Source organism: Osmerus eperlanus, chromosome 2 (assembly GCF_963692335.1).
Source record: "Osmerus eperlanus chromosome 2, fOsmEpe2.1, whole genome shotgun sequence".
Taxonomy (NCBI): domain Eukaryota; kingdom Metazoa; phylum Chordata; class Actinopteri; order Osmeriformes; family Osmeridae; genus Osmerus; species Osmerus eperlanus.
Genome location: NC_085019.1, coordinates 14,494,800 through 14,518,684, shown reverse-complemented (window position 1 = coordinate 14,518,684; position 23,885 = coordinate 14,494,800). Strand labels below are relative to the sequence as shown.

At 40.8% G+C, this 23,885-nt stretch overlaps 1 protein-coding gene across 1 annotated transcript in view; it reads right to left on the bottom strand.

Annotated features, from left to right (window-relative positions):
* LOC134013924 (cytochrome b-c1 complex subunit 2, mitochondrial) overlaps positions 1 to 20,742 on the bottom strand; it is a 37,791-nt gene extending 17,049 nt beyond the window's left edge. Inside the window, exons 1-8 of the mRNA XM_062453701.1 lie at positions 20,566 to 20,742; positions 16,410 to 16,505; positions 12,944 to 13,093; positions 11,930 to 11,994; positions 11,735 to 11,791; positions 2,448 to 2,572; positions 2,157 to 2,254; positions 1,635 to 1,692 (exon numbers count right to left, since the gene is read on the bottom strand). Of these exons, the coding sequence (XP_062309685.1) occupies positions 1,635 to 1,692; positions 2,157 to 2,254; positions 2,448 to 2,572; positions 11,735 to 11,791; positions 11,930 to 11,994; positions 12,944 to 13,093; positions 16,410 to 16,505; positions 20,566 to 20,598 (682 nt within the window). The 5' untranslated portion in view covers positions 20,599 to 20,742. The remainder of the gene's footprint in view (positions 1 to 1,634; positions 1,693 to 2,156; positions 2,255 to 2,447; positions 2,573 to 11,734; positions 11,792 to 11,929; positions 11,995 to 12,943; positions 13,094 to 16,409; positions 16,506 to 20,565) is intronic.
* Between the last annotated feature and the right edge of the window lie 3,143 nt (positions 20,743 to 23,885).

Sequence of the window (23,885 nt, the reverse complement as noted above, 5' to 3'; positions counted from 1 at the left end):
TGTGCCTTCAGTGGAATGTATTGCATGAATAAGAATCATTTGCATTGGAATTAGGTATACTTGAACATACTCTACCTATTATTTCCATTTCAGAATTACACCAGCAAGGAGAGTTTACTTCAGTATGCATGATGTCATTGATGCTATCCAAAATGGAGAAAGAGATGTTGACATGGAATCAGACACCAGTGATTCGAGTGATGAGCAGGTGGTTGAAAATGTTGAGGAAGTGGAAAAAGAGAATCAGAGACCCACTGATTGTCCAACTAATGATGATGATGGTAAGGACATCGAGCAAACCAACACAAGCCAACCAAACCACAACATATGCGCTGTCAAGTGATATGACAACAGGGCATTCACACTTGTGTCATCCTTTGCTGGCATTGATCCTGTGCAAAAGATTAAATGCTGGAACAAAGCCACCAAATCTTACATTGAAGTTGAGAGACCTCATATAGTGGGTGCATACAACAAAAACATGGGCGGTGTGGATTTGCTGGACTCATTTGGAGCCAAATACAAGTTCCTCATGGAATTGCGCCGCTGATAGTTACATCTTCTGGCACACTATTATCATTGCTGTGATCAACGCCTGTCTCCTCTACAAACGGGACTGCAAGGCTCTCAATATTCCCAAGAAAAAGATGTTGAACAGGAGACCGTTTCAGACTGTTTTAGCTTCCTCTCTCATCCTGACAAACACAGCTGTCAACACATCAAGGAGAGGGTGGCCATCTTCAGCCAGTGGGAGCCCTTTGACATCGATAACTGTGACACCTCAGAGACCTGTGACTGCTCAGAAGAGACTATCCTCAGGTAATGGGGACCACCAAATGGGGTCCCAGCCAAGAGGGCATGTGAACCACCAATGGATGTGCGCAGGGACATGGTCGCACATTTCCGGTGAAGACAACGAGAGGACGCTGCAGACACTGCATGAAAGGATATTCCAATACGCTCTGCAGAAAGTGCAATCTCCGTCTCTGCTTTTCAGAGGAAAGGAACTGCTTTTGGGACTACCATTGCACGTGAACATCCATTTATCCATTTTCTTTTTTTTTTCTTCATAAATTCTGATTCATCAAAATATGACTGTTGGGTGATTATTATTAATGAAATGTACTGTTATAGTGCTATGTAAGCGATCTACACTCCAAATGAACCATTAGTTGTTTTGTGTATTTGTTCTGACAGTTTGAGAGCAAATGCTGAAATTCTGCTCCCAACTAGGCCCAACGTTGCATTATTATAACGTTTCCCTAAAAACGTACAAAAACATATTTTTGGAATTAATCCTTCTTTATCTTCATCAGAAGACTCTTACAACATCATCTGACAAAAAAAAATTCCCTCACACTGTAGAGCTCAAACTGCATACAGTGCTGATGTCTCCCCCATACAGATCATCTCTAGGTCTGTAGACGGAGGCCAAAGGAAATCTGATCCACACATTCTAAGAAGAGAATGCACAGTGGCGAGGAAGGGGGCATTTACAAACTGAAATAACCCTCCTTGTCAGGCCGTCAGCCAATAGAGCCCAGGGCACCCCTTAGGCTTGCACGTGACAGGGCCAGATGAGAACTAAGATCAGGGTGCCCTTGGATAATCAAAGAGATGAGACACAAACTCACCTAGTCCTACTAGGGCCATTCTCGCACTGGTGAAATTGTTCTCAATGAAGGACCGCAGCTATAGGAGAGGGGGATAAAACAAGACACAATGACGTTACGTTTAGTCATTTTTTAGTCATTTAGCAGACGCTCTTATCCAGAGCGACTTTCTATTCTGAATGGCCTCACAATAACAACGTAGAACTGTGGATCTGCTAAACTGGACCATCTTCAAATACTGTGAGGATTTACAGTTGGGCATAGAAAGGTATTTGGTTATGAAAGGTAACTTTTTAACAGCACATACTCCTATCACCATTTAACCACATTCTATACGAATGCTTTCACAAACTGAGCAAGGTTTGACAGTTGGCCATCAGCATCATGGCAAACCAGTCCTCTACACCTGAAATCCAAGCATCAAACAAAACAATAACAACTTGCTCACCCAGAGGTCTGTAGCAACCCATCCAGTAGAAGCTTTCAAGAACTATAAACCCATTTCTGCCTAGGAGAACAAAGAACAACCACACTGAGCCTTACCTTTTCCGGAGTGATCCGGCCGACCATGTAGTCGGGACAGTATAGGGAGTTGGAGAGGGCGTTCTTGTACGCAGCTTCATGCAGCTTCTCAAGGACACCTGCAAGGAACAGCAAGAACGCCAAACACATTCGGATGTGAGGCGACAAACAGATAGTGAACGTCTTGACTTGAAATCTTCTCATAGTTTACACTGGAGCATCAGTTGTTATTTAAAACAAAACCTAATGATAAGTAAACAAAAATCTGAAATGTCAGAAATGAGGTGCGCACAATTAAGAAGTGGAGCAGACCTATCTGTGTGCACTGCTGGGCCAGGGCCTTGTCTATCTTCACCCTGGAAGTGAGGTCTTCCACCTCCCATGGCCTGAACTCTGGGGCTGTGATCATATTAATCAGGTACTCCATAACAGAGTCTCTGATGGAGAAGGACACACACACACAAGGCCCCCATTCACCATCACACACAGGATATTGTCATTATGATGATCAAATGTTAACACAGTTTAGGTGTAAACATGACCTAGTAAGTTTATGCACTTTGTTATTTATGTAAGTCTGGGTGTGTCACCCCGCCCCCCACCTCTCATATGCTAAAAATCTGGAGTTGCTGGACAATCTCTATTTGATGGGACTCACACCTCATTGCATAACTTACTGTTACATTGCTATTCATATTTTGACAAGTAAGCGTCATGATGTGTTCTGATTGGTTGTTTTTGTGTATAAAGGAAATTGTGAATCTCTCTCTCAAGAGTTAAAACCTTCATTTTGTAACATGTTTGCGTTGTAATTCATTCATGTTCATTCATGTTCATTCATTTGCAATTTTATTAAATATACATTTCAAAAGTTTGTCTTGTTAGCGATTTCATTGCTTGTATTGGGATTTACGTTCCGTTGCACGGTTTAAGAGGTTACGTTTTTATGGCAAAAAGTGCCTTGTGTGCACAAATGGAACTCAGTGCTAGCCTACGTTGACGTTGTGTCCTTGGGCAAGGCACTTCACCCTACTTTCCTCGGGGAGAATGTCCCTGTACTTACTGTAAGAACTGGGAAAACCGCTAACATTTTCCAGTTGGGACTTTTGAGATATTTGCGTTTATGCCCGATGAGTGCCTGCACCCATTCACTCCAACGTAATAGCTTCATGGAACTCCGACTCGGAATCTGAGGGACGCTTGACAAAAAAAGACAACATTTGGCGTGTCGGGCGTTTTAGAATTGTTAATGTGATGTGTTCCCATCGTATTTAAGACGAAATATTTGACAAACAAGAGGTTTGTCAATGTAACTGTAGATATCTCACTCATACTGGCTAATCAGCTAACATGTTAAAGTAGTATACATCCAAAGTCACTGTCGTGAAACTAGCCTCTTTTTCACAATGCTGATTAACGGAAGTAGCTTTGTGGTCAAATTTAAAACATCTACATTTAGAAAATATTGTTGATATTATTGTGCACAAATATTTTTGTATAGTTGATATGTAATTTAATTCCACAATTCAGGAAATGTCAGTAAAAACGCTTAAACGGGTTTGTCCTCCCTATCACTATTCCCTCTTGCAGGGGAAATGAGAAGACCACCGTTTCATTCTACACTTCACTTTTTGTATTTTGAATTGTACATGAGCAGCAACAAATGTATGCTTTTAAATCTATGCAATCTTCATAAATAATAAGTAGACATTTTTATATCAAATATTTAGAAATATTAGTGGACAATTCCATGTAAATGTCATCCTCACTATGAAAAAAAGGTTAAACTTTTCATAACAAAATCCCTTTTAAATATATCATGAAACGTCTATATTTTGGGGGTCATACTTAATTTGGCCACATTATTTAAGAAATTGCATATTTTACCACACTTTAACAGGAATCACAATCTTAAAAAAACGACCTTATCAATAAACCTAATTACATTATTTTTTGAAGTGGCACATGAGGGCTTAATTTTTTGTTCAAGCGATCCCACTGCCTACCTTGTGAGGAGGAGGGACAGGTGTAGCAATATGTACATCATTAGTGTCATTCGACTTACTCCATCAGCTGTTGGAACCTTGTTAAAGTGTGTGCTTTTACAGGACTGCCAATGTCACGTCCGTAACTATTTTCGGGAAAAGTAGTTATAAAAAATGCATTTGAAATGCAATATTACCCAAACTTTCTGTACAAAGCTAACTTTTACCGAGGTTGAGTGTGATCATCGAATGGTCCTTCTATTTTCTTGGTGTCATTTTTCCGCGTTACGGATGTTACTATTAAACTACAGAATCACGAATACCAATGGAAATATGTGTCAGAGAGAAACTCCAGTTTACCGAAGTGTAGATGATAGTCATCAAGCATAACTAGCAGCATGCAGGCTACAATCGCCTGACTGTATCCTACATAAGAAACATGCTACTGGCTACAGTCTCGTTATCCTGCAGAAGAAAACAATACCGGCTTCACGTTGGTAGGCCCATTTTCAAAGCGCAGAAATGAAATCTAACATTTGGATTATGTATCCATTCTGATGTGTTTCCACTGAAACTGTTCCACATGCACCAATTGTTTACCTATTTAGGCTATAGTCTGGTACGGTAAGTATATTGTTTGGGTATCCGCGAGGAAAACTAGCGATGTCTTCGAGATCAGTCGTGACGCGCGAAACTACGTCACGTCAAAGTTCGTGCCATCCCCAGGGATTCCTCAATGTCATATTTAAAAGGTAAGTGAGTAACAATCATTGGATATAATATTATTATTTTAAGTAAGCCAAATAAAAGGTTGGATAAAAGTGTCTGCTAAACGAATACATGTAAATAATACAAAAGTGTAGGGATGAACATAAATGAATGAAGGAAAGAATGAATGAAAGCTCTTAATTTAGCTAACCAGCTAGCTAGCTATCCAGCCAACTATAAAAAAAGATTAACAATCAATTCAGAACTAGTTGTTTCAATATATAGAACCATTTCAATATAGCAAAAATGTATTATATAACTAACATGAATAGGTTTTCGTGGAATAGTGTTGTCAAAGTGAGTTGATGAATTAATTAATGAATTGATAAGAGGACTATCCTCTTAAATAACATTTCATTACTGTGTGTGATTTACACTGAGTTTAATTAAACTGCCCAGTCAATGTATTTTTTGATCTTAACTTCAGGAAATGACAAAAACAGCTGCTGAGAGGCAGAACGCCTTTCGTGAAAGAAGAAAGGATGACCAGATATTCAAAGAGAGAGAGAGATAGGAAGAAGGTTGGGTGATTGAGAAAAAAAATGACAAACTAATCAGGAGGCACAGAAGGTACGGGAACAGGCAAGGGAGCGGCAGAGACAGCGACGTCTCCGTCTTAAAGCCTCAGAGTCAACACCACGCAGTCCATCGCATCCATCATCCGGCTTTAAATCCAGGCAATCTTTTGGGAAAGCACTTAAACGTGTGTTGAAGGCACTTCCTACAAGTCCCAGAAAGAAGAGTGCTGTGGTCAACAGACAATTGGCAATTAAGATGGATTTTTATTGCGATAAAAAAGGAGAAAATCTGCACTATCGGATGAGGTAACTTCTTCCATAAACCAATTCTACAGCAGAGACGACATCTCCAGGAAGGCACCAGGTAAAAAGGATGCTGTCACCATCAGGAAGGGAGGGCTAAAAAGTAAAGTCCAAAAGCGCCATATGACCATGTCCTTAATGGAGGCTTAACGGTTATTTAAAGAAGAGTACCCTGAGGCTATAGTGGGGAAATCAAAATTTTCAGAGCTGCGCCCTCCATACATGCTCTCAAGAGGAGACACTCCACAAAATGTTTGCCTCTGCAAATATCACGAGAACACCAAGCTCTTCCTCGACTGTGCCCACAAACATGTCCCCGGGCAGGCATTTAGAAGTGTGGAGAACTACATTGATGCTGTGGTCTGCAATCGCCACAATGCAAAATGTATGATGAATGACTGTGATGAGTGCTGTGATGGACGCAAGTTCCTGCAGCTTACTTCCAACATCCCAGAGGAGGAGAAAGAGATTGCCACCAGTTGGTACACCTGGGAGACTGCAGGAGGAGTGCAGGCGAAGAGCCAGAAGACTGGACTGCTCAGTGATGTCCAATCTGTTCGAAACTGCCCCCAAGTTCGATCGACATGAGTTTATAAAACAACAGCAGAGTGCCTTTTTTCAGGAGAAGAAGAGGGGGGGGAATGAGAGGTGTGCTGTCCTTCAGGTGGACTTCGCTGAAAATTACACAGCAGGTTACCAAGATGAAATCCAGGCTTCTCACTGGAATCAGAACCAGATAACCATTTTCACGGCTGCATCCTGGATCAAAGAAGAAGCACAGTCCTACGTCATAATAAGTGATGATCTGCACCATGAAAAAAGGCTGTCACTACTTTCCTCTCAGAAATTGTGAAAGATGTGAAGAAACATCCAGCACTAAACGAGCTACACATTTTCAGGGATGGGGCAGCATCACAATTCAAAAATACATTTATCTGGTTCTTCCTCTCAACTACCCTAAAGCAGATGATCCCAGAAGTGAGTGTTCAATGGCATTTTTTTGCCACCAGCCATGGCAAAGGTGCAGTGGATGGAGTGGGGGGCACGGTGAAGAGAGCTGTCAGCACTGCTGTGCTTAGCAGACAAGTGGTGCAAGTAAATGCAAAGGAATTTGCTGAGACAGCCAAAAGGATCTGCCCAAAACTGGAAGTGTGTCTCATCAAAAAAGAAGACATCTTAAAGTTCTGTGGAGAACATGCCATTGAGAAGCACTGGGAGATGGTGGCACCTCTCTCCCAGGTACACTAAACGTGCACCACGTTTCTCCACTATCATGGGGCCAGGTGCAATACAGAGCATACTCCTCTGCAACAGTCAGCTGTCCATACATTGGTCCAGAGCCCTGATTCCTCAGACTCAAGTGATGAGCATGAGCTCCAAGCCCACCCATGTGAGCCATCAGAAGAAATCAAAACTGGGGATTGCCTGCTCATTACATACAAGGGCAAGAAGTCCAGCAGGGAGTTTGTCGGGCTTGTAACCGATACCGATTCAGAGGGACTGGAGGTCCAGTTTCTGAGAAGAAATGATGAACTGGGCTTGGTCTATATCCTGCCAACAAAGGAGGACAAGTCGTGGGTAGTGACAGGACAAGTTATCCAGTGTCTCAATCCTTTTGTAGACAATAGGGGCAGGCACCATTTCAAAGATGCTGTACTGGCAGAATAAGGGAGCGCGAAAGGTACCTGAAAGTACAAGCTAAAGGTTAAAAACAATGTGTTCAACATACAGTATAATGATAAGTATAACAGTGTTTAATAATAAATTACTTTCTTCAATTTTGAGAAATGTCCCATTGTCTTTTAATTTACATAATGTGTTACACAAAAAAATCTATGCTATTTTGGCGGCCATCTTGAAAATCTTCAGAGCCATTTTGCATGGTTTTATTAATGTCAAAACTAACATTCAGAGTAATGTTAGATGTTGACAAAAGTGCTGTGAAAGTTTTATTGTTGATTTTCCAAACAGATTCTGTGTGTATTTCAGACACGTCACATCCATAACAGAATGTCACAACCATAACGCTGGTTTTTCCTCATAAAATTCTACATAAAAGACTACATGTTTTAAGAATAGCTATTTTTATGTTCACTCCATGATCATGTCAATATCAAACTTTCTACATTAGACTTAATGGTTCACAGTTACAGAAAAAAGTATAGTCTCCAGAAAATGACTGTCATTTCTGTGTTTTTGTAATAATTTTGTGTCTGTAAAATATTTTTTTCTAAAAATTATTTTCCTCCTCTATTCTACCCATTGAGTGCTTTCAGAATATGCATGACTAATTTAAATATTGTAAGAACTTTTGTTTTACTGAGTCATTTTGAGTACAAATGTCACATCCATAACGCTGGAATTGCCCCAAATTACAGTTAATAAACTGACCCATCTGCAACCGACGCAAGCAAGCACACCCTACAATTTCCCCAAAAATTGTACCAGGGCTCCAGACTAACTTGTTGCCTTGGTTGCACTGGTGCGCCTAACTTTTTTATTTAGGTGCACCAGCACAAAATTTAGGTGCACCCAAATTTTTCCTTGCGTCGCCACAATTTCAAGGTCACCTTTTTATCACGCTCCATATACATTCATATATATTATGTAAATGATCTTAAACAAGAATAAGGTGTAGGTAAATATATTTTTTATTTGAAGCACAATCATACTGTATATATATAAAAAAAAAAATTAAGTGCTTCACTGAGCTACCAAACTAAAACATTTTAAGCAAAATAAAACATTTCAAAATAGAAAGTGCTACAGTTTAAAAGTGCTTCCCTGAACTGAGACCTAACATTTCATGGCTCAAAGTCTTATAGCGGGTCCCACCTTGCTGTCCCATGCCCTTCAGATGGCCAACACCTGTAATTTGGTCTTCTTGCCCTATGGCCTTGGCTAAATCATCTTGCCACACTCTCCCTGGCATCAAAATCCTAGCTCCATGGGTTAGCTCCATGGCCCAGCTTTGTAACTCAGGGGTCCGCAATTCATTTTTACAAGGGGCCACATGAGAAACCTGAAATGTGTTGGAGGGCCTCATCAATTTGCTCACTATTCATTTTCTCCCATTGTAAAAAGCAGTAAAGTATATATTTTGATTAGCTGCTACTGGTTATCAGAAGAATAAGGATATTCTGTAAATATTTATATAAATATTTTAGATTTTGGTGTAGGTCAAATAGGAAAGATTATAGAAGTAATAAACAGTATAAACAACAACAACAGTGTTTCATTTTATTTGTAACCAGTTAATCTTCACAAACACTGAAAAGTTGTTTTGCAGTATGTTAAAGATGTGGAATTGATTAACTTTATACAAAAAGCAATACGTTTTTTCAGTTCATTTTGTTCTGTGAGAGAAATCCAGTGGGCTTGAACAAGTGCATCAAAATCTGTCTGAATGTCTGAGGTGGATATGCGAAGGACAGCTGACAGGTAATGATCAGGGTCTGCAGTTCAACTAGCAAACCATGCGCCCACTGAATCAGTCAAGTTCTTATTACGTCCGCGTTAGTTTTTTTTCTTCACAGCTTTCACTTTGACCTCAGTAAACAGATACTTAGAAGTCCATGTCTTGTTAAAAGTTAATCAGTGGCAAAGTTTTTCATTTTCGAGGGCTAACCAACAGCTAACTCTCCTGTCGGTGAGGTTGCGCAAGCGCACATATGTAAATCGCCTGATCACTGTAGTCTTTCAGGACTACATATTTACTACCGCTCAACACATTTATTTATTTTAAATTTTTGATTTACCTCACGTGGGCCGGATTGAGACAGCCTGTGGCCGGTTATGGCCCGCGGGCCATACATTGCCCAGGTCTGCTAAACTGACTCTGGTGCTCAGGTCGTAATTTCAATCACACAGCACGGAGCTACAGGAATATCTGGACCACAGCCAATCAGAGGCAAAGACCCGCCCCATCTCTGTCTCTGATTGGTTTAGACCACGATATGATCCAACCATGAGTGTCAGTTCCGTCTTAGGATAACAAACGCTTCGTTTGTGGAGAGACAGCGGATGCGAGGAGGTTAGGTGCACCGGTGCGACCTAGGAATTTTTTTTGTCGCACCCGTACCAAATTGGTCGCACTCTAGAGCCCTGTGTACCCTCTCTAGTTCTTTCTTTTCCCACCCTAACTCGTCCCTCAATATTTGCACTACATAGACAATGTCGGTTTCAAAATGTTCGTCTTGGTCACGATTGCGTTGCTTGAATTGGATTTTACGTCCTGTTGCACTGTTTAGGTTTAATTTAAGTTTTTGCGGCGAAAAGTGACGCTAACGGTGGCTAACTAGCTAGCCACAGTCATAAACATCACTAATGTCACGAACACACGTGATTACCTATAGTAGAACATTAGTTTAGCAGCTCCTTAACTTCTGGGAGATAGCTAGCTAATTACCTAAAACAGCAATTAATTTGGGTCACATGACCTCACTGTAGTTTTGCGCCGCCATCTTTCCGACCAACTCGGTCTCAGTCATGCCTGCAATGTGCCGTTGGCTGTAACAACAGCCGAAAGAGGAACCCCGGACTATACTATTGTTGTAATGGATAGCATAATAATAGTTGTCTTCTGTAAACCTTCTGTAGGACAATCCAGGTAGCAGCTAGCACTAAAACTGAGCAGCTAAACCTCTAGCAGAAAGCTGAAGTGCTCACTAGCAGCACTGACATCCACAAAGATCAGAGTAACCCGCCACAAACTGTTCACATAGTCACAATTGCCTCGTTTCCCTTCCCTTCATATTCTTTCAATGAGTATAAACACATCTGACAAGAAAGAACATTATCCAGATTAATTACAGCTAGCCATGAGCTAAGTGGCACTAAGATGAGTGCTAGCTAGCTGTTAGCCACTTAGCTAACAACTTGCTACCTAGTCAGAGTAAACTACCACCAATATCATACTTAAAAAAAAAATATATATATATATATATAAAATACTTATATTTCCCATGAATAAATATAAATCCTTGGTGGCCACGTGCCGCACTTTCACGTCTTTCACCCATCCAGCCACAGCATATTGATAAGCATCCGTACTCTTGAAAGCCTATCCCCACTGTATGGGGAGGGGTTATGCACAAGATAAATGTATACATCATGGAAAGCCAATTGGGGCAAGCCTGGGGCAGATAATAAGGGACAAAAGAGAACTGGGGGTAACATAAGGATCGGAGCCTAAAATTGAAATTTTCTCCAGCCTTTCTCTTATTCAAATGGGCAGTGTGGGCTATATTTACTGGGCGAGATCGGTCGTGAATATGGCGGCGTTCACAATTGTGAAATTGCATTCATTCATTAATAAAGAACCACATTTGAAACAAGCCTTTTCCATCCACACATGATACAAATGATAATTTTAGCTTTGAAGTATAGTTGCAGTAGTTCAACATGAATCAAATTGTTTTATCTGATGGATGCCTATGTAGATCACAAGAATCATCAGTTCAATCCCCATGTCTGGCAAAAGTATTTAGCTTGAAGCTTAGGCTGCCTAAGCAACACACGCCTGCCGCCTAAGCAATACACGCCTGCCGCCTTAACTACGTTGTCGTTTTTTTATTATTATAGCGATATCCGCCGTGTTACTCTATCCCGTTTTTCTCCCTTCCATTCCAAATAGCCAGTCTCCATTCTCTGCAGAACGCATTAGTCTATCGCACAAACTAGCACAAAAGACACTTAGTACGCAACAAGATACTAATTGACGCTAACGGCAATTTTGAGGCCGAAAAGATACAATTTCAGAGCATATGCGACCAAAATGGTCGCAATTTCAAGCCCTGGTCTATGCAGTGCAAAAATGTATGGATCTTTAAGCGTGGGAAAATAATAATATAAAGGAGAGAGAATATAGGTAAGTGCCTTGCAAAAGGCAGACACACCCAATAAAACAAATCACAACACTTCACATTAACAGTACAATATTTAAAACGGCATGTTTTGTAACATGGAATTTATGGGGTACTTATACAGTAATACCAGGTGAACAGGGCAAAAATAGGTGACTTACAAGTGGTCTCTCAAGCACTCAACCGAGTATACCATGGTCTCTCTTGATGACGTTACACTGTGGATACAGAGGTGTGACACGATTAAGTGTGAGTCCAACATGAGCCCTCAAGGTTATTAATAGAGGTTCACGTAGGGACACTGGGTATGTGGCCTGTGTGTGGAGAAATTGAAGGGGGGGACTACACCGACTGACCTCAGACTGCCTCCCACTGCCTCCACGCCCCGACATATTCTTAATGCAGACGCACCCTTAGTAGTCTGTAAACAACAACAATGGTCATGCACGAGCAGTACTCTTTAGTACTTCAGTCGGTGGTAAAGATGCGAGTAGGGGGTGGAATATAGACATTTAAAGTCCTTGTAAAGTGACAATAAAATGTGTTTAGAGTTTGTTACACCACAAAAGAAAAACAATCCTAACCACCCAGATAATTTAGAATGATTTAAAATATTGCCAAGTAACTAAAGTAAGTTATCAAAATCTTTACACAAATGGATGCTCCTAGCAGGATCCAAGGACCCAAATTCAAATTCAGAGGACATTGATTCCCGGGTAGCCGGTCAATCTCATCATTCTCAGTCTGCAACCAAATTGTAATTTTTTATCTCCCTTTATGCAAGTTAGCAAGCTTGAGTAGCATGTTATTGATATGTAACTAGCATGACTTAGCCAAATAATGTTAGGCTATCAATAAATATGTTTATTAGTATTAATAACTGCTTGTGCGCTCTAGTTACTACAGTGTTAGGCGGAGGGGCTATGCTCAGTGCCTCCATTGCGTTAAGACATGGTTTCAGCCCCGCCCAATAAATCCTGAACACAAATTTTGAAAAACTTTAATGGTCTAACTCAGTTTAATTAAGTACTACATAGTTCAAAGTCTTTTTGATGTGTTTATGCAATACATTTAAAAAAAAGTGTTTAGACAAAACTCGAAATTCACTTTATAGGGACTTGAACTAGGCAGTAAGGGCAAACGTATCCAGTCAAATCTCTAAAAAAGATAGACTAAGCTTAATGGTCATAGAATGTAATGTACATACATTTGAAATAATCCATTGTTGAGCATTCTGGAAACACACCTGCGGTCAGGTAAAGTAACTAGTACAAAATGGTAGCAGCAAATACAGAACGCTAGCTAATATAGGGCACTACCTAACACAACGATACCATGGCTGAATGAAGTGAACACAACAGATAACTCACAAGGTTAGCTGCCAACCGCAGCACGTGGCTGACCCCCTGGCTCCCCACGGTCTCATAGCGACTGCCTGCCTTTACAAACACACCCACGTTGGACACAGGAGAGTAGTTCTCCAAGGAAGCAATCACAAGGCCATTTGGCAGCTTTGAAACCTGAAAAGCAAGCAAATATTTGAGGACTACTGAAATTAGCCTTCTATGTACAGGAAAGGGTCTATCCAATTGACCTTTCGCGAAAGCCACGCCCACCTTAGTTACCGTTGTTCGTCCATCAAGCTTTGCTTCTTTGTATAGCGGGTAGTGATGGGAAGTTTGGATCATTTTACGGACTCAGTTCTTTGAATCTCGTTCATTAAAAGTAACAAATCTTTTTTCGAGTCATTTATTCATTTCAACGGAGGTGGGGGGGTAAAAATACAATTTAAAACAATTCCTGCATTAAATACAAAGCATCATGACACTTTGTATGATTTGAAATGATTCATTATCACACTAGCATTTAGTCATCACGCCACACAATTACCCCGCAGTGAACTGTAAGTAAAGTTAAACAAAAGCTGCAAAAATGACCAAAATAACAAAACCTGTAATCAAATCAAAGATTGATGTGTTAGTTAAGGCGGTAGGGTGGGGGTGGGGCCATCAGACCGGGGCTAACGCAAGAGCATAGGTAATGTGTGATGATTTAGTTTATTGGCAATGGGGCTAACGCGTTATTTAATGTTCCTGACTGTGTTTCATTCGAATAAATAACCTGTACATGTAAATCTACAATTCACGATGCATGTGTAAATCTACAATTCACGATGCACTGAAGCTGAGTTGAATCACGATATAGTCTGGTTGCTAAGCTGTAACATTCTACCCACCTAAGTCGATCCAGTTTGCTTCGACAACAGAAGTGGAAACAACTAACGTAATCATTTCAAATGATATCTAGTCAATCTGTTGAAAACAGTGTTGTGTAGACACAATAGATTTATTTGTATGTTTTTATTTCAAGTCTCCACCTTCGTTGTTTCAGTGAGTGTTGGCCGTGTTGCGTCTTTGCTCCACAGCTTCACTCGTTGTAAACCAACCAATCAGCGCGCAGCTCATCTATATATTCATGAGCATACCATAAAAGGAGAAAACCTAGCGTTTTTTCTTGAGAAAATTTCAGAGGATGTATCAGGGGGCATAGAACAGCACCCGGGCCATTTTCAGCCCAACCAATGTTACATACCCTATTCGGAGACCTTAAGGAACAGTGTGAAATACCCCAAAAAAACAGTCAATCACCCCTTTAAGATTCCTATATGTTTAATGTATGCACCTTCCTGCCAAAGCAAATTCCTTGTCTGTGCAAACTTTCATGGCGAATAAAACCCATTCTGATTTGTGGATCTTGATTTACATTTGCGGAACCAGTTTTACATTTGTGAAACACGTTTTACATTTGCAGAACACGTTTTACATTTGCAGAACACGTTTTACATTTGTGGATCATCCTACACGCATTTGCAATACTTTGGCCTCGTTTTGAGCCCATAGGATTCGTTCAAAATGAACGAATCATTCATGAACGACACATCACTAATATCGGGTCCTACTGTACACTTCTGTAAGTAGCATACTATACCAGTCAGTGTAAGTGATTCTTTTTGAAGTAATACCTCGCGATATCCTCCAGATCAAGGGGAAGCGGGTAGCATTATGCAGTGAATTTATTCTGAATATTCAAATCAACAAGGAAGGGGACACAATAATAAAAGCAAAGGCACACATAATTCAACAGTGACTACTGTACTACACTTGCTAGTAGTACTAGTACAGGGTCAAGGTTAAACTGCGTCAGTGATTAAAGCAAATCAATTCGGAAGTGGTTGTTATGGCGTCATGTTCAAGTTTATAACCTACGATTCCGAAACGTAGGCAATGTGAAGTTTCCAGCACAGACCCACTTTTAATGCAACCCAAACTAGGTAGCCTAGCTCTGAATAACCTATAGTTTGTTGGTAATAGTAACAGCTAGCTACTATTGAGATAATATTAGAAGTACACACAATTTCAGCTACAACTAACGATTATTTTAATAATCGATTTAATCTGTCGCTTTTTTTTCTTTTCGATTAATCAATGAATCGGATAAAAAACTAAAACAAAAAAGCATTAATTTCCAACCCTTTATTCAAAAACAGAACTGACAGTGCAAAAAACCTTCAGAATGTGCACAAACAGGCACACCATTTTGAAAAAGTTATTAATATTAGCGTGGATTTAATGCCATTTTCCAAGATGAGCAATTTATTTGAGTTTTGTTTAAAACTTTATTGAAAATTGAAAGGTTGTGGAAGTAGGCCAGACTTTATTAGAATAATAAATGTATTGTATAGGTGTATATTTAAGATTTTTTTACACAATTTTGAAAAAAGATTAAGCTATTTTCAAAGATTAGTGATTTTCTATCATTTTATTTGAAACTTAATTGAAAAAGTAAAGGCTGTGGAAGTATATCAGACATTGTTAAGATACTCTGGTATCTGTTTGAGGTTTTATATTCCTAAAAATATTATAAAAGTCTACATTTTTCAAAATGGTATGGGTTGTTTTCACCTGGTCCCTAACGCGATTCGGAAGACGCAAAGTAGCGTCTTCCGAATGTGAGACGAATGTCGAATATGAAACTAACTTCACCTCGGTCAATTAACACACTGTTTCGATGTATTTAGTGTGAAATGCTCCCACACCTTGGATGACTTGGGTCGTACTGATTTCTCTGCCTCCGCCATGTGTTTCAGAACAACGTTACTCAACAACGTCTTTCCGATGGCCTTTCCTCTACCTCCGCTACGCGCTCAACTACATTTTTTTTTTCAATACTCAAACATCTCTGCGACATATTGAGTGGCGTAATAATCGCGTGACACAACAAATCGATAATGAAATTAGTTGCCAACGCTTTTAATAATCGATTCGTTGTTGCAGCCCTACACCCAATCATACTAGTAAATAGTAACTATGATTAAAAATATAGTTTTACGAATGTAATCCCACATCTACTATAGCGTTAGTTCTAGCTACACAATGAATGACAACAGATTAGCCAGCTACTCTGTAACAGCTAGGATTAGAGTACCCTTCAATTGGTACGTTCAAACAGACAAAAGTATGTTTGTTTATCTATAAGATATTCAGCAGAGAATGGGACATACCACATTGTTTTACTCTTGTATTTTGGGCAGTGGAAAGGGGAAAAATGACTCTCCCCTCTAAACTTCTGGGGTACTTGCTATCAAATTTGTATGTACCGTAATGGCATTTTGCGCCTTAACGACCGAAAGCTTGACAGAGGTTCTTCAAATAGTGACCGGTAGCTAAGGTAGGATTGATCAAAGCCGTGTTGGGGCGTGGCTTTCGCGATAGGTCAATTGTAAAGCTAATTAAAGACGTGGACAAAAGGACATTATGAAGGTGAACGATAGCCTACCTGGACATTCTGTGGAGGGAGAGAGACTGAGGCCTTCTTGAGGCCAGAATAGGGCTCAGTCAGGGTATCACTCCTCCTGGCTGCATAGCATCGTCTCTGAAGAACGAGAGGGCAACATAATATATAAATAACAACAAGCCATTTGCACTCCCATACAAATACTTGATTTGTTTTTGTACTCCCTAATACAGCAATGCTATAGTGTGAGGCATGAATGACAATTACTGTTTGCTTTAGGAACCGTGGTCTTAAAGTCTATAGGAGATGTACAGCAGGGCTCGACAATAACGATGGCCCGATGGCCAGTAAAAAGTAACGTCGGGACATTTACACTAGCAACTCACTGGCCCGATCGGGACACTGCAAATTATTGATTGAAAAAAAAATTAGCATTGTAAAAGTTAACATCCTTCATATGTTTTGCTATCTGCTAAATGCATAAATAACTTTGCAGCTCGTGGGGCGCACAGTTGGCAAATCAAGAGTTGAGTATTGAGTGACGAGTGGTTGTCAAATTTTAATTCTCTAATCTCGATACATTTTTTAACAACTGGCGCGAGACAAAGTGAAGATGGCTGCAAAGTCGAGCTACGAGCTCAAACGGAAGCAACTTTTTTATGGAACGAAGGTGCACTGTGTCGTCTGTTGTATGTTCCCGTCTAAAGCGGACAAAAGTAGATCTTTTTACACAGGCACCGACAATTTTCGAAAACAATCCCTGACCAGCAATGCTAGCAGACAGCACCTGGTTTGCGTGACAGCTAAGCGGATGGTTGACAATCCATCTTCCAGGCCGTTGACCATGCTGACCATGCTGGTCAGGAATTTAAATGTAGATGCCCATCGTGTTATTGCACGACTTATAACAACGGCATATCACGTAATTAAGACGGGCCAGCCGTTCGCCTCGTTCCCCCAGGCTATTGAACTGCAGCAGAAGAATGGTGTCGACTTGGGTACTTAGTATCATACTGATGAAATGCTATGGAAGCTTTTATATATTAGCATTGAGGGACCAGAGGTTTCAGTTTCTGCCAGACAGAGTTAGAGAGATGGCTGTCAGCAGTGAAGAGGGCACGTCATGTTTTAGGTTAAAAGTCAATTGTTTTGCTGACTATTACCTTTTTATTTTTTATCACTAGAAATGTGATTTCATTTTTGTTCTTTTTATATCCAGGATGTGTTTAATAAATGGTTAAACATGTTAACAGAATAACACAACTTAAAAGTCTTTGGTTTTGTTGTAACAATGATAAATTACAACTTTTGGAGGGGGGGCCTGTAAAAATTGTCTTGGGGCCAGTAAGTTTCAAACCCACTGGCCCGGTGGGGCCAGTGCCAAAAAATGTTAATGTTGAGCCCTGTACAGTAAACATTTGTAATACTATACACAGGCAGGGGCATCACGAGAGCAGAAAGTTCATAGACGTAAGAGCAATAAAGCCACAAACTAATCTTAGCCGGAAGACGTCTAGTCCAGTGTTTCCCAACCGTGGTGCCGTGGCACCCTGGGGTGCCGTCTGATGAGAGCAGGGGTGCCGTGTAAAAGTCCTTCAAAAAGTAGCGTACTGGCCATCGGGAGCACCGGGAGAATTCCCGGTGGGCTGAGACACGTCTGTGCCTTATAATTTTTTTGACTACTAATAATATGTCGGTAGAAGATTGAGCGACACGGTTGGCCGTCCACCGTTGGTCTATTCCAAATGAACGTCTGTGCGGCCATTACCGCGCCCCCTTTGTCTCGCTTACACTCGACAGTGACACTGAGATCGAAAGCTAGCTAGTAGAGACTATATAACGATCGAAAACCAGGCTAAGAAACGTAAGGGGCTGAAACAAAAAAACATCTTCACTAGACAACGTTTTAACAATTGAAAAACGGCTATGTTTATTTTACATAAAGCTCAAAAAACGATTTTGCGCTCAAATAAAGGCCAAAAATTGTGTCCGCAGTTCATGCGCGCTCTCACGAATTCTCCTTGTAGCTGGATGAGTCGACTGACATTAGTGGGCACGCACGCTCAGCTCCTGGCAAATGTTCGATTCGTAGATGGCGACAGCATAAGAGAAACTTTTTATTTTGTAAATCAATCAAAATGTTGAAACTTTTCTAAGGGTGACATGACTGAAAAAAGGTTGGGAAACACTGGTCTAGTCTATCGACAGTGTTGGGGAGTGACGGAATACATGTACCGGCATTACAATTTAAAAAGTTGCTATTTAGAATACAGTTACATTGTTGAAATCAATGGATTACATTACGATACTTATCTGTTTCACGAGTGTATTCACTCTAAATAAATTAAGGCAACTCCATGCATTTCTCAGAACTTCTATCTTGTGGTTTCTACACTGTACGAACACAACTACATCTATCGCTCCCATGTCATTGCCTCTCGTTCTTTCCTTCTGCAATGCTATTGGCTAAGCCAGGGGTTCTCAAACTTTTCAGCACACGACCCCTAAAATAATGGTGCCAGTGACTCGCGACCCCCGCATCCACGGAGGTGGTTTACGTATACGTGGGAGTAAAAATAGGCCCTGGATCTGATCCAGAACCGGCCCCCGTATACGCCACCACAGCTTACCTGTTAATGCATGCATTTCTTGATGTGATGCTAGTTCGGGAGTTCGTTAGTAAATGCGAGCGCTTGTAGCGCGCGAGCCTAATTTTTGGGCCTTTATTTGAGCGCAAAATATTTTTTGAGCTTTAGTGTAAAATAAACAGCTGTTTTTCAATTGGTCAAACCTTATCTAGTGAAGGTGATGTATTTTTGTCTCTTAATTTTTCAGCCCCACCCTTACGTTTCTTAGCCTGGTTTGCCATCGTTATTCTTCTCCCGGTGCTCCCGATGGCCAGTCCGCTACTGCGGGGCTGGGCTGTGCCGCGGTGGTGGATTATCAAGTCATATTATTTTTAATTTTCGTGCTATCAAGGGGTGCTTCAGCACCCTCATCGTCCCTGGTTCCCACGGCCATGGGTATTCCCTCTCCACTGAAATCCAAAACTCAGCCAGTGTCTTGGCTGAGAACGCCGTCTTTAACGTTCGGTCGCTTGACAGTTCAACTAATGCGTCCTCCAGCTTGGATGTCAGATGGTTTGCCGTACTTACAGTGAATGGAAAATCAAAAGGCTGATGGCTTTTTTATTTGCATGCAATAATTTAACTACTATTTTTAACTTAAAATTTTGGCTAAAATATGCTATTTCTAATTGTTTTACAATGTTCCTTGATTTCTAGAAATCATCTCGCGACCCCTCCCACTTTGAGAACCACTGGGCTAAGCCAATGCATGGCCATCGCATGCACGGGAATGCAAATTTACGTACCATGGTTGGCCAAAGCATGCCCGTCATCCACTCTAAAGTAGTTCTTAAGAGACAGGTAAGAGGATGCTCCTTATTAGCATGTTCGGGAAACGCACGTAAGAAATAACTAAAGTTCGTTATTTTGCTAGTAGAGAACCGTCGTAACAACTAAGATCCATCGTTATCGGGAAACGCAATTTAGTAAACAGGATTTGATGGCTTGGAAGTATTCCAAGTATTCAGAATACGTTACGTTACAAAATACATTTTTGGGCATGTATTCTGTATCGAAATACGTTTTTTGAAAGTATCCTTCCCTAAACTGTCTATCGATAATAGTCAACTGGACAACCATCTGCTGAGACATTTACCTTGAAAAGCAAAAACATTTATACAGTACATGACCAAACATGGAATCAGAATCAAGATGTTTTCCCTGTGTAGATTAAACTGGGTTAAACGATAATGTGCTATTCCTCTGAATGCCACGGGAACTTAAATGACCTTCAGTGGTTTCGCTGGCTCGCAGAAACCATCCTGCTGACAAACAAAAAAATACATACTGTCTGCTTTTACTAGTTGAGTGCAAACGAGTTACCCAATTTAACAGTTTCAGCGAGTCAGCCTTCGATAGTTAAAGCTAGCTGGGGGCTTAGGCATATGCTTGTTTTAACACAAGCTAGCAAGCTACTGAAACTAACTAACCTTGGCTAGTTAGCCGGCGAACAAGGGTATTTCTTTGACTAACGCTACTCCTTCACTGGAAAGAATCTACAAAGCCCGTGGAATATGCACGTCAATCAAACACATGTACAGTATAAGAAAGAGTCGACAACAGCAACTTACGGAGAGATGATTCAATGTTCGGATCCCTTTCATGACTCCCTTCTCTCTCCTTCAGCCGCTGAGAAAAGACCGATATGGCGGACCTGACGTCCTTACCCATAATACACTGCACTTCAGAGAGGATACAGTATGAATCTGTCGATTTATTCGCAGAAAATCTTATTTGAATCAAATAGTAGGGCATCTCCTGTCCTACCAGTTGCCCAGAAGCTTCGAATTGTCCGTAATTTATTGTGATTTCTATTAATTTCAATAGGTAGTTCATATATTAAAAATCAACCCATTTCTATCGGGATATATTAACCCATTCCATAAATCCCACGATGCATTCAGATCTGTATCTTTTCAACAGACAACTCGAGGTAGGCCCCATTTAATTTCCTGGTCAACCTCTAGGACCAATAAATTATGTGGTGAATTTGACTCGCTGTGGCCGCTGGTCAATAGAGGGCGCCATCCTATTGGTGAAAAGTATTTTAAAGTTTTGTTTTTCCATGTAGTATATTATGGAGGATTATAGGGCCAAAACTAAATAAATTAGTGCTGGGCAACGATTAAAATTTTTAATCGCGATTAATCGCATGATTTCCCTGATTAATCACGATTAATCGCATTTGTATACGCAAAATCCAATAATTAATTCAAAAGTAGTGTATAGCGCACTTTTATTTTAAATGTTCTGCCATATGAACGAAAGTGCCAAAACATTTGTTGTGCATTTGTAATGCAATTTCTGTGGTAACAGCAGAAACATTGTACTTTCTTCATGGAGCAGCATAACCAGTCTAGTACCAAATGTCCCTGTTAGAGTGAGACACCAGAAAACACTTTCAGTGCAGTTTGTCAATTCCTAGAACTTGACACTTATTTTAAATGTACTGCCATATGAACTAAAGTGCCATAAAATCTGTTGTGCAAACAAACACAACATCAGCATTTGTATATAGTAGCAGTTAAATAAAATAAATACTTTGTGCAAATCTCAATGTTAACAATGTTATCAAAACAAACACAAAACTAAAGCTTATTGCCACTGCCAGGGCATTACTGTTAAGAGTGTGGTGAAGCACCAAAAAATGTGATTACATTTACGTGAACCAAAAAACACTTTCAGTGCAGTTTGTAGATTCCTAAAAATTGATGTTTTTTACTCCTATGCACTAAACCAGTTGCTAAGGCACACCAGATTATTAACATTTTCAGATGATAAAGAAGCTCTCTTCTTCTGGACAATATGACCAGCAAGAGAAAACAACCTTTCGCAGGGGACGGAGGTTGCCGGTGTGGCCAGCTACTTCTGTGCACAGGGGGCCAGCCTGCTGTGTGAGCCTGCATGTTTGGACCACCACTCTAATGGACAGGAATCTGAACTGATGGCGGGCTTTGCATCGATGCACACTGTTCTCAATTGAGTCTTCTTCTTGTTCAGAATCAGACGCGGATGAAACAGCCAATAGGGTTAACTTTTTCTTTGGTGGTGAGTTTTTTTCTACCCTAGGTTCCTCTGCAATAACCCTCTGTTCCTTGACTAAGTTGGTGACTGAGGCCCACACCTCACTCCTCTCTGGAGGTCCTTGAATCTAGGGTCCAATGCAGTAGCAATCTTCAGATATGCAATGTTGGCATTTCCCTTGCATGTCTCCATGTCGTTTCTGAATGTAGACTTGAACTTGGTCACGTAGGCAGGGTCATCATCTGAGCTTTCCATCACCCGGGACAGATGGCAAAAAGCAGGCAGGGCCACACAGAATGAGACATACTTTTCTCCTCCCAAAAGTTCAGTCAAATACCTGCAACAGAAAATCAACTCCACTTCAGTCAAAAATAAATTGCATTCACTTACAGTATACACAAAAAATATCCTCTACATATTCATGCTGCATTTACACTATTTCTCTCTTACATGCACTCAGACAGGATAGTAAGAACTATGATGTAAAACATACCTGCAAGGCTCCAGTAGCGTTTCCAACCTCTGCAGTTTGTCCATTTCAGCTGTAGTTGGCATGACAATCTTGGTGTTTGTGGTGAGGACGTCCCTCAGTGGCTGTTCGTTTCTGCGGATGCTTTTTATCATGTCCAGAGTAGAATTCCATCTGGTTTGAACGTCTTGCATAAGCGACTCCTTCTTCTGTCCATGTTCAACTTGTTGTTGCTCTAATTCTGCTGCACTTGCTGGACTGTGTTTAAAGTGCCCCACAACCTTTCTGCACTTGGCCAGGACATTGTCAAACGCACTGTTATGCAGAGATACTGTGACAGAATGCTGGAGACTGTGCGCGAAGCAGGGGACATGATAAAAAGGCAGTTGTCTCGCAGCAGCGATCATATTTCGTGCACTATCTGTGCTAAGTGTGGTGACTTTATTTGACACATTCCACTGCTGTGCAACTTCAGTAAAGTGTCCCGCGCACGTTTCAGCATAATGTCTCTCCTCTGTTTTCATCAGTCAGGGCATGTGAATGCAGCGCCCACTTCTCATCAATATAATGCACTGTAACTCCGAGGTAATTAGGATTCCTCCGTAAGGAGGAAACCTATTGTTATTGTTAGTTTTATTAGGGGCCAAGCAGCGAAGCTGCGAGGCACCTATTGTTATTGTTAGTATTATTATTATTAGGATTCCTCCGTAAGGAGGAAACCTATTGTTATTGTTAGTTTTATTAGGATTCCTCCGTAAGGAGGAAACCTATTGTTATTGTTAGTTTTAGTATTAGGATTCCTCCGTAAGGAGGAAACCTATTGTTATTGTTAGTTTTATTATTATTATTATTCTAGTTCCATGGGAGTCAATGGCAGCCCCTAGAACCCTTGGGCATGTCACAAAGATACATCCCCAACTCATTAAATTGGTACACAGGTAAGGTGGAGGGGGAGTGGATAGCAGGAGCTAACAAGAAGAATGTCAGGTATTCCGAACAGCGTTACAACATCAAGAGATGTCCGGACTGGACAAAAGAGCAGTCGGTTGGATTCTTTGTCGACATGTTGGACATCTCGCTGAGTGTGGAAAATTTAAACTGCGGGCTGTTCCAATCTGTCTATGTCACAGTCAAACTGTATGACAAACACGTGGCAGGTGAGTTAAGGTTACACAACAGTCTCGATGTCAACTGTTTCTGGAAACCCATGTTGTTCCCTGCCTGCAATTGCATCCATTCTTTATTACATTACACCAACCCCAATGGCCTCTGCTCACCAACATGCATCACGACTCCTTTCGTACATCTGTCAAAAGGAGTTGAGGGTAGCAATAATGACTGGACACTGGAAATCACACAGGAGGACCCCGCCCGACACATCGTTCAGAAACCAGGGTC